Below are 16,640 nucleotides of genomic sequence, written 5' to 3'. Positions count from 1 at the left end.
ATTATAAAAATAATAAAATTCCTAAAATAAATTCCTAAAATTATGAATAAAATAGAATAATACAAAACAATATAGTTTTGATAGAATTATTACTCCCTATCAGTCCATCCCTTATTTCCAAATATAGAATGTAACTTAGCTCTGTGTATTTTGTTCTGAATGTAAACAGTCAAAAAACACGTTTTGTGCATTTTAGAAATAGATCCATTCTTTTTATTTTAGAAATAGATCTTATAAAGAGAAAAAACTATGGTTTACTGCAATTGTTAATCTTTCTTAGCCAGAATTTTTCTGTAGTTTGTTATGAATCCGTATCTAAGTAATATTTCTTGTTATTTATATGCCTCAGTGCTATCGCTTACTCTGCTTTTAATGATTTCAACCACCTGACTATTCTGAGTTACTATATGTTAAATATTGCACATTGATAATTGTCTATTAATGAGTTGATACACAAAAATTTTACCCCACATTTTCTCCCATTGTTTCCCAACCCAATTTCATCTAATCCAGGAGAGCAAACATTATGTCAAACTTGATCTTAGCGCCCTTTTAACCTGAGTGCCTGCTCTAAGTAAAATAATCTATTGCTTATTTTCTTAACCACCTTGTATTCCTTTTATTGTGTGCCCTGTACTTAACTTTCCTTATGTCATTTGTGATTGGTTATATCTATATGTAACTATATAGCTAGTAAATACAAAATAAGAAGCTGAGGGAAATTGTGAAGAGAAAAATATTAATGCATTACAAGTGAGTATCTCATGATCTCAGATCAGTGCTTCTCAGTATCAGGTCAGATACATTTTGCTCTTGAGGGTGGAAGGAATAAAAAACAGTCTCCTGATTCAACCTTCTTTTTTCCAAGTGAAAAGTTTAAAAATTGGCCTAAAAAATAACATGATTATGAAGGAAATGATTCATTGCAACTGCCATTTTTCATGTAAGGAACAATTACTTAAAATGGAAATTCCAACTCTTTATCAGCTTTAGATAAATGCTGATTATTTAATCTGTCAATGAGCAAAGGTAATTAAATGGAATGTTGTATGTTAATGAAACAATGGAGGTTGTTAGGTCATCTCAATTATTTATATTCAGATTTAACTTGCAGCCTAGTACATCATGGAAGATTAATGGGTATATAAAGTAAAGGAATATAGCACCATTCCGTTATTCATGCCACAAACTCCATGTCCTTTTACTATTCATTAAATCAATCATGTACAAATGTAATGAGTGTTGTGCTTATGACTTCATAACATACTCTGAAATATCTTATGCAAATACTTCTGTCACATTTGATTATGATATAGACTCCTAAATATTTCTTCTGTGGTAAAGACAAGAATAAAACTAGCAGTTATGGTGATAAATATTGTGAAATGTTGCACATTTTTCAGAAAAATACTATGAAATTATGCAAAACTCCTGATAAATATATGTTTGTCTCTTGCTATCACAAAACAAAATAGAAAACAGGAAATTTTAACAATTTTGAAGGAAGACTTAGGAAACTCAATCAACCAAAGAAACGCAAAATTGGGAAGAAGGCAACAATAAAAGTTTGAATGTTTTTTGTACTACTAAGATGTGAGATGTCATCAGTAAGACACTCTTCTGATTTTGTCAATTCCCTAAGCTCTGTGAAGAAATAGATGTATTATCTTCATCACCAAATCCACAGTGCCTGGTATCAAGTTCTGAGTACACAGCATATGCACATTTAAAATTGATCAAAGAAAAAGTAATTGATTCATCATTTTGTTACTTTTTATACCTTTGGTGTTTTAGTGGGATTTAAGATAAAGTCAATATTTTCAAATGTCTCTATTGATTAAAATGTGAAGAGTTAGTTTGATCTGCTGTCTGGCAGAGTCTTATATTTTCTTTTCAATGGAATTGAAGAAAATGGCCCCAGCTAATTAAGAAGACAGTGGCAAGGATAGGCTTGTAGTTCCAGGAGTAAATGAAAATCTACCTGGTCATACTTTATTCCTCTGTGATTCTATTTCCTAAAGGTATACCTTTGTACAGTAGCAGAGTGATCACTAGTGTCCTCTTAGTACCTAGGCCTCCTGTCATGAATTGAGTATATAAGACATTTATCTTTAAAGTTAATCAAATGATGAAAGAAATCATAAAATTTCTGGGCTAAGAGGACATAGAACTTAAATACATAAAAACTCATCTCATAAACATTTTCACTGTTTTGTAAAGGAGAAGAGAAACTCCTTTCCTAGCTCACTAAAATTTCACTATTTAATCAAAAGTGTTTCTTCTTTTGCCTTTTAAGATATTTTTCTAACAAATATTTGACACTAACCTAATTGCATTTTCCAAATGATTAGGTATCTTGACAATAAAGTGTAAGTACATAAATTTTAAAAAAGCTCCCTAGAGCATATTTGGGAAAAGGAGAGAATCTAGTGATTAGAGCACAGGTGTGATATGATTAAAATAAATTAACAAACACATTTCTTCAGTCAGACAGTCCTTTCATTATGAACACCCTCATAATACATTCACTTTGCATCAGACACCTAACTAGGTACAGGGCCTTCAAGGATGAAGAAACCTAGGTCCTGCCTCCAAAGAGCTACAGTCTTTTGGAAAAGAGACATGAGATATATCATGAAAGAAGTTAGGGTGGGAGGTTGGGTGAGCCTGGTGGTGGGTGTTACAAGGACACTTATTATATGGAGCACTGGGTGTGGTGCATAAACAATGAATTCTGGAACACTGAAAAGAAATTTAAAAAATAAATAAAAATTTTAAAAAAAGAGAGAGAGAGAAACACAAAACTACCAGTGTTGAACTTCAACATGCGGTTAAAAAACACCCAAATGAAAGAGCACACAGGTAAAATCACAAGAAAGGTAGCAGATGACCTGAAAATTAAAGCACAAGTATGAATGCCATGCATTCAGAAGTGGGAACAGCCTGTGCTAAAATGAGGAGCACACAACAGTGTGGTGAGATGGGTGGCTTCAGAGAGCTGGGAGCAGGCAAATAGGAGGCTGGACAAGAAGCAGAAACCAGATTATGGAGGGCCTTGCAGGCTTGGCAAATGGATAAAAATTTTATCTAGTAAATGACAAGGAGTCATTAGCAATGTTCACATAGAAGGTAAGCATAGAGGAGGGATGTTAGGAGTGGGACTTCAAGAAGGAGACTATTACAATAGCCAGAGGAGAGATCATGGGGTTCTTAACTAAGGCATGGGTCATGGGGTGAAAAGAAGAATGTAGTGAAGAAAAAATTAAGACTATAGACTTGAAAAGTGTTTGATGATTGACTGATGGATGTGAAGAGAGAGAAGGAAATGGAGACAGCAGTTGGCATCCAAAGTTTATATTTCCAAAATAGTAACCTCCCTTTGGAATCCAAATAATATAGCCAACCAACACGTCATTATTGACTTGCGTTTTAAATTTACATTGTCAAGGAATATGTGTGATATTACATTCAATATAAGAATAAATGGTAGTTTTAAACTACCAAATAAAATACAGGTCCATTAGTATTAATATATGTGTGCATAATGGGGGAACTAGGAAAGATTTCTAGGATACAGCTAGACTGTTTAAAACTGACCTTGATGTATTTCCACTGGATTTCATTCTCTTGAATTGAGATTTTTGCAAACTCAGTATATCAATAATGAATACAACCATCATCAGCTCTGATGGATTCAAAAAAGTGAATCTCTGCCCTTGGGAACTATGATTGGAGAAGTCAGATGTCTGGGCAGAAGACCGAGAACAATGTCAACTGATCATGCAGTAAAGAACAGTGGTCCACTTAGAGGACTTCCATACTCCCAGAAGCATGGAAATATGTATATGTTTATACTCAGGAGATAATGCACAGTAAAGAAAGTGTTCTACAGTAAGAGTTCATGTCTGGAGAGGAGTCTAGTACATTGACTGGATGCAGGCATTGGGGAAAGTGTGAGAGGAGTCTAGTACATTGACTGGTGCAGGCATTGAGGAAAGTGTGAGAAAGGTGACATCAAGAGTTAGGAAAAGAAAACCCTTATTTAAGTGAAAGAAGGTTGTTGAGCTTCTTTTTTTTACTTCTTCCTTAAAGAGATTGAGCTTGGATGTACTCTGGAACTTGGTTTCTTGTTTGGATTGATACCAAATGGAGATAAAATTTTTACTGAGCTAATGAGATTAATATATTTATTATGATGACCCCAAATCATAGAAGAAACCACAAGTACAAGAGAAATGGTCTTGTATTCAATAGTCATTTAGCAGATAAACACTTAACCCAGGGGTCAGTTAAGATGCTAACTCAACCAGAAATATTCTTATGAATCAAATTCATTGTTTCCTTTTATAGTTCAACATGAAGAAAGAATGTGAAAGTCTAAGCACTATGATCTTTCATACTGACAAATGACTATGATACTGATAATAATAGGTCTTGCTCCAAGCACCAGGGACTTTGCTGATAATCCCATTTCTTATGGGACCATAGGGAGAAAAAAGAACAAGAGATATTATAAACACTGAGATCTCATGAACTGACTGAAGGGAATGTTGCCAAAACCACAAAGCCAGGCTGTAATTCTTTTCTTTTCTAACTAGACTCCTCTTAATTTCCTAACTCCATTCATGGCGGAAATGGCCTATTAATTCCTTTTCCTAAACACTTAATGACTGGGAAAATGCTTATAATCTGATCTTAAATGAATAAGAAAAATAGTACTCATGCAAGGCATAAATATACTGACATTCTTATACAGATCCTATGTGGGTTTTATATTTATAATAATAAATGTGGTATTTTATAATTAAGAATTAATGGTTTATAATGAAAATATTTTGCATATAATATTTTATGTCATTATATAATGCTATATAATGAGATTTGGAAAGATATTACTTTCCAAAAGAGAATTTTTAAAAAGTAATTAATCTGTATCCATTTTTGAAGACATTTTTATTTTAATAGCAAACTTCATGTCTACTTCCAAAATAGTTAGTGTTCCATGCTCTATTTATAAATAAGATATATAACTAGTACACATTTTTAGATAAGAAATATTATTTAAAAAGTGCTCATACAAGTAAATTTAACTTCGGCTCACTCATTTTTAAAATGTTCTCACTTTTAAATCTTATTTCACGTTTTCTGGAGAAATCTTTATATCTTGCAGTAACTTAAAAATATACAAATGAAGGGGTAATTATCTTTTATATGTGAACATTTTCATTTTTTTAATTTAATATGCCACTTGGGAAACACTTCATGACTGTAACAAAGGGAAGAGTATTGGCATTGAGTATTCTTCTAAAGATTTCAAAATATGTTCTATATACAATGCCCAGAATTTTCAATAAACAGGCTAATTTTCTTTTTTTCTTATCAGTGCATTTTTATTCCATCACTCAACCACTCCAACTAAATCACCTGCCATCTCAGAGAGACAGAACTGAAAAGGAACGGACTCATGGCTAGAAAAAAAAAAAGAACCCAGACCTGTATTCCTCCTAAAACCCTTTTTGTTCTATCTTCTGAAGGTTAATTCCCTCTAAGAGTCCCTGCCTCCTGGACAATTAACCTTTCCTTTGTACTTATTTGTCTTTCAATAGTCTCTATAAGTTACTTAGAAGTTAGACAGCACTTTGTTTCAGGCTATGACATGTAGTGTTATATAGGGAATCATACAGAAATACAGAGAATACCTAAATACAGTTGGATATTTTTTGTGGGTTTGATATATAAAGAAGAACAGTAATCCTTGAACATATTAGTAGAAGTTTTGGATTTAAGTGCTAAGTAAAAATGTTAATATTGTCATGATACTTACTGATTTACTTTTCTTAAAATCATTCAAAAAAGGTTTTGAGTAATAATAAGATATCCATATGGAAATCAAAGAATGATAGACAGCTAGATAACATATATTGAAAAAAATATATATATACATGATTAAAATAATAACTTAAAGAATAGTATATACTTTATTTTAAGAAATAACATTTTCTTAATAAGTTCCAAAAGTTTAATTCAACATCTTCACACTGAGAATAAAGCACAATATTTGTAATTTTTTTAGGTTGTATTTCATTTTTAATCTGGATATCATTTAGAGAAAAAATATCTTCATTTTACAATTATTTAAATATTTTCCTCCCAAAAAAGTTTCTCAAATAAATCTTAGGTTAATACCAAAATACTAGAACTAGTCAATGATCTCTATTTTTATGCAAAAGGATAAAATTCCCCTCATATTGTATCTTTAAAAATATTAATGTGGATATAAGACATTTTCAAATTCTAGGAGGTTGTTTTTCTCACTAAAAGAAAGCAAATGTCTTTTTTCTTTCCATTAGAAGTTTGGTACCATGAGGGTGACTATGATTTCAGTCTCTATGAAGATAATTTGTATGATTGAATCTACTTTTAAGGAAAAAATAACAGAAGTTTTCCTTTATTTTGTTATATGAAAAACATACTTTGAACCTTTATTGAAGCAACTAAGGGAAAAATTATCCTCCTAACAGAAAAAGATTTCCACATATCAGAATAAAGAATGTTATGCTTATAAAATTTCCATTTAGACTGACACTTAATAAAAGATGTTGTAATGACCTAGGAAATGTAAATATTGCCAATGTGCTTAGTTATTTCCTAAAATGTAGCAATAATTAGAATAAAAATAGAAATAGTAAACAGATTCAATGAAAATGTATCAAACATTTATAATTTGCTTAAATAACTATAGTATAAAAATAGTATAGTATAAACCTACCTGGTCTTGTAAGGTACCCAGTACTTAATTTAGCTGTTGAGCACTTGAAATGTGACTATTCTGAATTAATGTGTATGGTGTCAAAGACAACTTTCAAAGACTTAGTAGCAAAAAGAAAATGCAAAATATCTGTCCTAACTTTTATACTAATTATCTGTTCAAGTAATAGTATTTTTAATATAATCAGTTAAGTAAAATAAATTAATTATATTGATTTTTACTTGTTTTTATTATTTTTTAATAGAGATATCAGACATTTTTAAATTATATGTGTCTTCTATTAGGTTTTCATTGGCAACAATGGTATAAAGAGCTAAACTTATAACAGAATGTTCCCTTCTTTTGTAGTTTCTCCATAAATCCAGTTTCTAAGTTTAAACAAGGATTTGAAAATAACAAGTGTGATTATTGTTAGTCTTAAGCCTTAAAGAGTGACTAAGTCAAAGGGGATTTTTGTGTGATGTAGGTCATTCATATGACATCACAAACCAACATGATGAAGAATAATCATATATCAGTAGTTAAGAACAAAAGTATAACTATCAGGTTAACATCTTCTCAGTCTCTAATTTATCCTATATATGGCACTCATTAAATTTACAGAAATCCCCACGTTGTAGTATTCTAACAATAGCTGTAATGTCTTTTGAGATACTTGTATAAAAGTACAAAGTTGCCACATAAAATTAATTTAGGAAATCATTAATAGGATTATTTGCAATAGTAGTTCTGAGAACATGCCTGTAATGTCAAACAGTTAAACCCAAGTTTTTATCCAGCAGATTAAATAATTTGTGCAAAATTACTTAGAAATACACAAACTAATCTGGAAGTGGGAATTCATACCGTCATAAATCCATCCAGCAAACCTGAATCGGGTTTTGGCGGTGCCTGCAACCGTTCCATTGACCACTTTTCAATGATGGAGGAGACTTGTGTGTTTTCTGTATTTAATATTCTGAACCCTGTCATGTTAACACCACTGTATCGATAGGGCTCTACATCAAGAGCAAAGAGATCCTGAAAGAAAATTTCTTTATGTTAGTATCAATAGAGTATATTCACACAAATGTAAAATTAAAATAGTCCATTATTCTTACTTCCTTTAGATAGTTAACATGATTATTTCTCAAATGACGTTAAACATTACAAATCACCAAGATACAAATTGACCATTTTCATGCTTTTCTAATGTAAACATGCATATTCTAAATAAATATGTATGTATATATCATATTCTAATTCTACCAATGAAATGACAGGTTTTCCTGTAACCTGCAGTTAAGATTTACATAAGCTTTCTTCTCCATATTTAGGATAGATTGCCCTTAAATTGTATGTACTATCTTATTTTTTTAACTAACTAGATTTTTTTTTTTTTTCTGCTTCTCTCAGATTTTCTGCTTCCTTGACCGGTTACTGGCACTTACTATTTTTTTATTTTGTCTTATCTTTTTTTTTAAAGAAACAGTTCATGAAATATGGCTTCTAACTAATGAAAATTATATTAAAGCTGAGGGTAACAAACTGGCCTTTTTGGTTGTGGAACCCTTGCAGTTCCTTTGTTGTTGTTGTTGTTGTTGTTGTTGTTGTTGTTGTTGTTGTTTTTACCTTACCCAACAAGTTCACCATAGGGAACCTTTAGATTTTGGTTGTTGGTTCCAGGCTATAGTGAATACTTTGACTTTAACTTTTGGTTTTCCCAGGAGAGAGAAGGCCATAGCATTCAGAAGAGTTGAATGTCACCATAAGAACATGTAGCATATGGGACCCCTGCCCTCTTTCAAGTTGGCATTAACTAATCTTCAGATCTTATAGATAATATTAGGAACAAGAGCAACAGTAATGCTGTTGGTCCTGTGAAGCTTGTCTTGGAGTTATACAGTGACATAAGCTACAAAATAGAAATAAATTCAGTGGAGAGCAGATGATATTGGTCTGAACTGTGCTCTGTGCTGTGAAAAAATATAAGGAATTTTTAGGTTTTTATTTTCAATATTTGCAATCTAGCCAAAGAGACACATGCTCACACACACTACGGGGCAAGAGAGTAGAAGTGGTAAGTGCAAGGAGTCAAAAGCAAGACAAAAAACTTTCAGTTTTTGTAGTCAAGAATAACTTCATAGAGCAGATGGGATCTAAGCTCCCATTAAAGAATGACCAGGCTTTTGATAGGCAAAAGGAAAAAGGATGTCATTCAAAGTGTCAGTAAAGGGACAAGAATTTGAAAACATAAAACCTATTCAGGAGACTGATCTAGATCAGTTTTTCTATAAAAGAGGATTGATGAAGGAGAATAGCAACAAAAGAAAATAAGAAAGTTAGGTTAAAATCAAACTAAAAAAATGCATTCAATTATGGGTTAATGAGTTGTATATTTCTTACTTTTTTAAAAATTTCTTTTTCCTTATTAAGAGATACTTTTGATTCCTCTAAATCTTGTGATTATGGTAAAACTGGGTTGTAACTGTATTGACATATAATTTGCTGATAAGTAAAGTTTTCCATTCCCTCCCCTCCAGCCTATCACTAAGTTTCTTATGGGCTGCAAAAAGTCACCCGGTGGAAAGTAATACCCCTATTAGAGTGAACCACAGTATTTACCAGTAAAATATAAAATACTGTGTGAAGAATCTCTATTGGAGGAGAATTGTTATTACAGGAAGCTATTGTAATCAAATACATTTTAGTAGCTTCAAGACTCCTAAAATCAAGGAGACCAATATGAATACCTCTGAGTTAATAGAAAGTTAATAGAAAGCATTGGTTAGACTGGTCATTGTGGGAATGGAGATGCATGCTAGAGACAGTATGGAGGAAAAAAAACAGTCAAATTTTGGTGATGATGTAGGAGTCAGAGAATGGAGGCTTTGAAGGAAGTCAGAAGAGGGGTCGATTTAGAGGTTCAAATAATTTGAAATTAATGTGACAACAGTTAGAGTTGTTCTGTAATGTAACAGTAAATAACAACTCAGAAATATTACGAAGGGAAATTTAGATTTCATTTCAACAAAGGGAATAATTGAAGTTCTGAATACATACCAGTTCTGAAGAAAACACTGAAGAGGAAAAAAGAAACTAGAATAAAGGCTCAAACTTGGAGGTAACTCTCACACTTGAGGCAACAGGCAATAAAGGGAAATAGAATATGCCACCCCCAAAGATGGCACTTTGGCATGTGGATTACTCTGATCTGAAGGCAATCGAGACCCAGTAGACTCAGGAAAAACTTTTATGTTGCCCTAACAACCTGGAAGAATTCATATAGGGGGCCAGTACCAGAAAAAAAGCTATTACTAGAGTTACATTTTTTATCTAAAAGATCTTTATGCATGGCAGGGCAAACTTCTAATTACCAAATATCTGCTTCTTATCGGTCTGTGAATTACCCTCCTCCCCTTTGAAGCCACAGGCCCTCATTCTATTCCTTAGCTCAATTACCTGACCTGACCTTGGTCTCAAATCTTTGGGGCTCTTTACATATGAAATTAAATTTGTTTTTTTCTCCCATTAATCTGTTTTACGTCAATTTAATCACTAGACCAGCCAAAGAACCTAGAAGGGAAGAAGGACAAATTTTCTATCCTTACAGCAGGGAAAAATTAGTGACAGAGACAGTCATTTCACAGAAGAAGAAAATCGGGATACCATATTAGTAAAGAAATAGAACCAAGATTAAGTAGGTTTGACAGAAGGGTAAGGTCATATTTTCATGCAAATTTAAGAAAAAAACTGTGTGGTGGGTATGTAAAAACAAAAGATAAAGATAACATTCAATTTGCTAATAGTAAATTCAGTAAGACTGACATTTAAAAATCTGACTAAACGTAGGCAAAAATAGGATAGAAAATTTAGTGTACTAAAAGAACGGTTTCAATGAATCTAGTTTTTGTAAAGTAAATAGAACCAAATAACAACAGAAAAATGTGTGCTTTTTTTAAAAAAACACTGATTTTCTCAGCAAACTAATTTTAAAATCTATTATGTTCTGAAAGTTCTCTAAAGCAATATATAAATAAAATATGATATTTTGAATTGAAATCTGAAATAATATTATTTCAAAATCATCAGCTTTTCACCAAAAATTATTCCCCATGAGGATCAATTCCTCCTGAGTTCTACCAAAATAAAACAAATGATAATTACAAAGGTGCTAGTCATCAATTCTCACTCAAAAGCCCATTTTCCATACTGAAAAGTCATAATAATAAAATTTAGAGCTTTAACTTTATGCTTTAATAAGTTACTTACCAGAGTGGTAAAGATATAATGATAGTATTCTGTCATCATTCCCATAGCTAAAGCCTAGGAAGTAAAAAATAAAAAAAATTAATATTTAAGTTACACATCATATGAAATATGTCAATAACAAAATAGTAGGATGTAATGAAGAATCTGGGTATAATATTCACTTTACATTAAAACGGGTCAAGCTAAATCTTTTCCCCATAGTTAAGGAAGGAAGATTAGTGGTTACTGAAGGAATTTCTAAAGCAATTCTCTTGGTAGAAAAGCTATTAGTTGAAAGTTTGCAATGTAAAGTTTCTGGCTTTACATATTAAAGGAGGCATTAAAATTGACACAAACCTGAAATTAGCACACCTTAGGTCATTATATTTGTAATGTCTCCACTACAAATACCCTAAAGAGGAACACCACTTTATTTTGACGATCACTATTATTCAATTAGAGGGAGAAAATGCTATAAAGTACAATGCCAGTAGGAATTTTTTTAGCACTTTAGAGACTTTCCTTAGCATTGATGAAGCAACTGTAAATCACCACTGTTATTCGAAAAGTACAAAGAAATTTTTTTTTATTTTTACTAATACACCAGTTGCAAATTACTGTTTTATTTCATACTTCTACAGTCCTTGTCAATTTTCGACAATTGATCTTAAAGTAAGGACTTTTGGATTAGAACTTCCAGTCAGTGAACTGTCAATTTTTCTTCTGAAGATGAGAACACTTTTTTCTTTTTAAGATTTTATTTATTCTTTTGACAGACAGAGATCACAAGTAGGCAGAGAGGCAGGCAGAGAGAGAGCGAGGGAATCAGGCTCCCTGCTGAGCAGAGAGCCTGATGTGGGACTCGATCTTAGGACGCTGAGATGATGAGCCTGAACCGAAGGCAGAGGCTTTAACCCACTGAGCCACCCAGGCACCCCTGAAAAAGGGAACACTTTTGAAATAGCTGTTTATCAATGAACAGTAGTTGGTGATGATTATTGAAAAATGATGCGTTTTTGAGCTGAATGAAGAGCTCTTAGTAGGAAACAAGTATTCTCAGGTGCACCTAATACTCTTCCATAAAATACTAACTACATGAATTCATTTGCTGAATAGCTGCCCCAGCTCTACACCATGTATTCTATACTCACAGGTAGGTATTAACTAATTAGCGAAAATAAAATTTGCATATCTAGAAGCAACTTGTTCAGTTAAGAAAGAATAGATATTCGTGAAGACTTTGGAAAAATAAAATACATTTATTAAAAGGGAGGAACATTTATTTGTTAATGAAAGGCAGCAGTGAAGAATTAAGCAGGTGAAAGGAATTTAGAAATTGTGATATTGCAATTTATAATAAGAATACATATTTGGTCTTCATTGGTGAATTCCCCTGCCTGACACACACAGTGGAATTTTGTGTGCAACACCTAGGAACCAAATTATCAAATCATATTTCCTGAATGGACAGAGATTGTGTGAGCCAATAATGCTCTGATGAAGTCTGAATCTTAACTGAAATGAGAGAAAATTTCTCTTAGGTTTGTAAGATAATCTTTTTTTTTTTTTTTAAGATTTTATCCATTTATTTGGGAGAGAGAGAGAGCACGAGAGGAGAGAGGTCAGAGGGAGAAGCAGACTCCCTGCCGAGCGGGGAACCCAATGTGGGACTCGATTGCGGGATCATGAACTGAGCTGAAGGCAGTTGCTTAACCAACTGAGCCACCCAGGCGCCCCTCTAAGATAATCTTTGTAGAAGGTATTCATTGTTCCTGATGGATATGTATCAAAGGTTTCTCAACTCCAGAATTGTGCAATGACAGCTCAGCATTATCCTTGTCAATAGTTTTTATCAACTCAACAGGTATATAGATATAGATTAAAAAAATTGAAGATAATTGAAAGAAACAGTAATTCAAATCCACAACTATAATTAACATATAATGCCTAAAATGTGTTTAGTACTATTCTAAGCACATTGCATATTTTATTCCGTTTAAGCCTTGTAGAGGCTGAAGGCAAGCAGACACAAGATGGGTCATTTTAGCATGAACATTATTCCAAGCTGAAGGCAATGGATATCCTGTGGGCTAAAGAGAAACTTTTGCCCCTCCCTTAACTACTTTGAAAAATCTAAATTGGGGATCTTTCCAGAATAAGGGTTATTAGCAGAGATAAATTTTATCTGAGTGGTCCATCAGTATTCACAAACATCTAATTACCAAACATCTGCTTTTCTTACACCTTGTGAATTGGATTCCTTTCCTCTGAAGTCCCCCTTCTCCTTATTTCATCATGACACATGTAACTCATTTTGCCAGACTGTCTTTGGAATTTCCATGTCCATGTGGATACCCTATATGTATGCTATTAAATTTGCTTTTCTCCTATTAATCTCTCTCTTGTCCATTTGATTCTTAGTCCAGCTAGAAAGACCCTTGAAGGGGAAGGAATTCTTGCTTCCCAATAGCTCCATTAAAAACTTTATGAGGGGGGCGCCTTGGTGCCTCAGTGGGTTAAAGACTCTGCCTTCGGCTCAGGTCATGCTCAGAGTCCTGGAATCGAGCCCCACATCGGGCTCTAGGCTAGGCCAGGAGCCTGCTTCCTCCTCTCTTTCTGCCTGCCTCTTTGCCTAGTTGTGATCTCTGTCTGTCAAATAAAAAAATAAAACAAACAAAAATCTTAAAAACAAACAAAAAAACCTCATGAGGTAGGTCCTATTACTACACTTATTTTATAGGTAGGAAAGTAGGACAAAATAAGAATGAATAAATTGGCCAACAGATTGAGATAGTGAGTAAACATGAACTCTAGATCTCTAACTCTTGAAGTTTGGGTATAATATGCCATTTTATAAAATGGCGCATGTTAGGGGCACCTGGGTGGCTCAGATGGTTAAGCTTATGCCTTTGTCTGAAGTCATGATCCCAGAGTCCTGGAATCGAGCCCCACGTCAGGGTATTTTATATTCCCAAAGATGTAGCTTCATTGTAGGATCTATATAATCTAAAATTTTTGCCTGTTTCTTTTCTTTGATAGTTTGAAAACTTCAAGCATCTCAATCCAGTGTTGAAAATTGTGTTCTAGAGGTGGGGATGGCGGGGTTAAGGAGATGGTGGTAGGGAGAGTGGTTTGCTTCTGACATGGGTATTCTGCACTCCATCACCTTGAGAAGAAATCTGTAAGGGATAACTAAGGGCTGCTTATGCTTTTCATTGACCCTCCTTCAGCCTTTGATTTTGAAAACAAGAATCAATTATGGACTATGATGTGTGATCTAAATAGAAAAGGGTATTTTTAATTGAGTACTTACATTGTAACATTAACAAAAATGGACAACAGGGATACTCTCTTGAAAGATAAATAATTTTCAGGACAATTAAAAAAAGAACTTTGTGGAATTTAGACAATAGGCTTGAGCAATGCAAACTTGATCAAGGTAAAGGGGCCCACAGCGATGATCACCAGAATGAATATAGACATGCCTGACAGGCAACTCACCTCAAGATATCCATAGTCCCCAGCTGATTAAGGGGCTACTTACAACTAGACCCAGTTACCAAAAAGGAGAAAATTCCTTTATATCACTGTACCTCCTCACCTTCCCTCTTTAAAAACAGCTTCTACCCGCTGCCTCATAGCAGACAGCCTCTCCTTTGCTGTCCTGCCTACTTCTCCTTTGAGGTGTATTCAATAAACCTCTATCTTCTTTGTTCTGGCTTAAGTGAATTATTTTCACTGCCCCCCCGGGGCCACTGGCTTCTAACCAACTGTTTCCCTACATATGAGGCCCCCATATAATCTGGAGAGGCACCAAATTTAGACACAACTAACTTGTTCTGGATGTTTTTTAAACTATTACATTTATGTCTTGCCATTCTGTCTTGTCAAGACAACATAATGTCTTGCCACTTTTAAGTGAACTGCATGTATACTTCAAGCCACATTAATAATAATAAAATTAATACCTTCTTATGTAAAAGTAATATGAGAATAGCCACCATAGCAAACTTGGGTGTACAAGAGAAAAATTGGTTGTACTGTATTATCCCTCCTGGAAAGAAATACCACAGATACATTTTTCCAAAATCAAAATATTATTAGAAATTCCCAACATTTAACTAGTGTAAACAATGCCACATGCCAAATGAACACATCTGGGCATATAATTTGCAGTCAGTTTATCCTTTAGGTTATATCAAGAAGTTATATTGCTCAAAGTTAACAACTGAAGAGGTGGACTTTATACATATTTTTAAAAATTTAACTTAATTTGCTTCTTGTTGCTTTCTACTTATTTATTTGCACCTGATTTTATATTTTTTCAATCTATAAAATATAATCTCATATTTATATATATAACATATATATGAATATAAAAAATATAGTCTCTAATCTAGACTTTCAAGGTCTTAATTAATACTTTTACTCTGTGATAGAATGACCTTGTGAGGTTTAATTGCAGATCATCTTAAGGTTGCCATAGGGAATTCTCTTTGACAAATTTGGGTGGAAGTGGAATCTTTTGTTATTAAGGCATCTATGCCCATTAGTGCACTCAAAGAGCCAGCCCCATGCTTCACTCACTTATAAAGTTTTCAGGGAAGAAAACTTCAAATTCTCTTTTGTTCAATATTTAGGAAGAGCTCACTTAGTTTAAATAAATAAAACAATGAAACAAATAAGGCTAACCTGATAAACTGATCCATATTTCTGGATACTCCTAATATTTGTTCTTAGAATTAAGCCAGACAAGCTGAAAGCCCATCTATGCCTGTTTTCCATCTCTTATACCATTTCTTTGGATTTCTGTCATTAACCAGTGTTGAGAAATCTCAGAAAAATTTCCCAAGTCATGAAATAAAGTCCTATTAAATGGACTGCTTCATTTACAAGAAGGAAGCTATTTGCTTTCTTCTTGCATTGGTTTCTAGAATAACTGAGATCCAAATGTGGAACAAATGTTGTCTGGACAAGGTAAGTTAAAAAACAAACAGCATATATGTGGTTAGTTAGTGTTACAGAATTTAAAAACATGCATTCTCTGTAATAATGTTACTCTGAATTCATCTTAACTCTTATACTGTCATTTTACCTTTGCTCTGGTTTTTCATCTACTAAATTTGCTAAAATTATTAACTTTTTCTACAGTATATATTTCATTTTTTAAGATTATTTATTTATTTGAGAGAGAGCACATGCGTAGAGGGAGAGGGAGAAGCAGGCTCCCCACTGAGCAGGGAGCTCCATCCCAGGATCCAGAGATCAAGACCTGAGCTGAAGGGAGATGCTTAAATGACTGAGCCACCCAGGTGCCCCTGTATTATATTTTAAATTTATCTTAATTCTGTTTTCATTTTGCAAGCACAGCAGTTTACAATATAAGAAAACAATTATAAAACAATGGATATATCAAATAGAAGGCAGAATGGCAATTCTATTATTAAAGTTGATAGATACTATAACCTTTCAGATATGCAAATTAAGTCAGTTACTCTAGAGACAATATAACTGTTCCTTTATATACTTGCTGGAAGCCTAGAAAAAAACTACCAAAGCTCCATCCCTGACAAATCATGGAGTGCTTCTCACTCTGGGCATAAAGGAAAGCTCTCCTTGCCAAGTCTGTATATTTTAAATA

General features: G+C 33.3%; 1 protein-coding gene across 6 annotated transcripts in view; it reads right to left on the bottom strand.

Annotated features, from left to right (window-relative positions):
• Positions 1-16,640, bottom strand: part of GRIK2 (glutamate ionotropic receptor kainate type subunit 2) — a 638,416-nt gene that overhangs the window by 336,325 nt on the left and 285,451 nt on the right. For all 6 annotated transcript variants that reach the window (XM_032858212.1, XM_032858210.1, XM_032858211.1 and 3 more), the window contains 2 exons: positions 11,021-11,074; positions 7,616-7,789 (listed from right to left, as the gene is read on the bottom strand). In XM_032858212.1, the coding sequence (XP_032714103.1) occupies positions 7,616-7,789; positions 11,021-11,074 (228 nt within the window). The remainder of the gene's footprint in view (positions 1-7,615; positions 7,790-11,020; positions 11,075-16,640) is intronic.

This window comes from Lontra canadensis, unplaced genomic scaffold, assembly GCF_010015895.1.
Source record: "Lontra canadensis isolate GAN:19392208 unplaced genomic scaffold, GSC_riverotter_1.0 scaffold14, whole genome shotgun sequence".
NCBI lineage: Eukaryota > Metazoa > Chordata > Mammalia > Carnivora > Mustelidae > Lontra > Lontra canadensis.
This window is presented reverse-complemented; position numbering and strand designations above follow the sequence as displayed.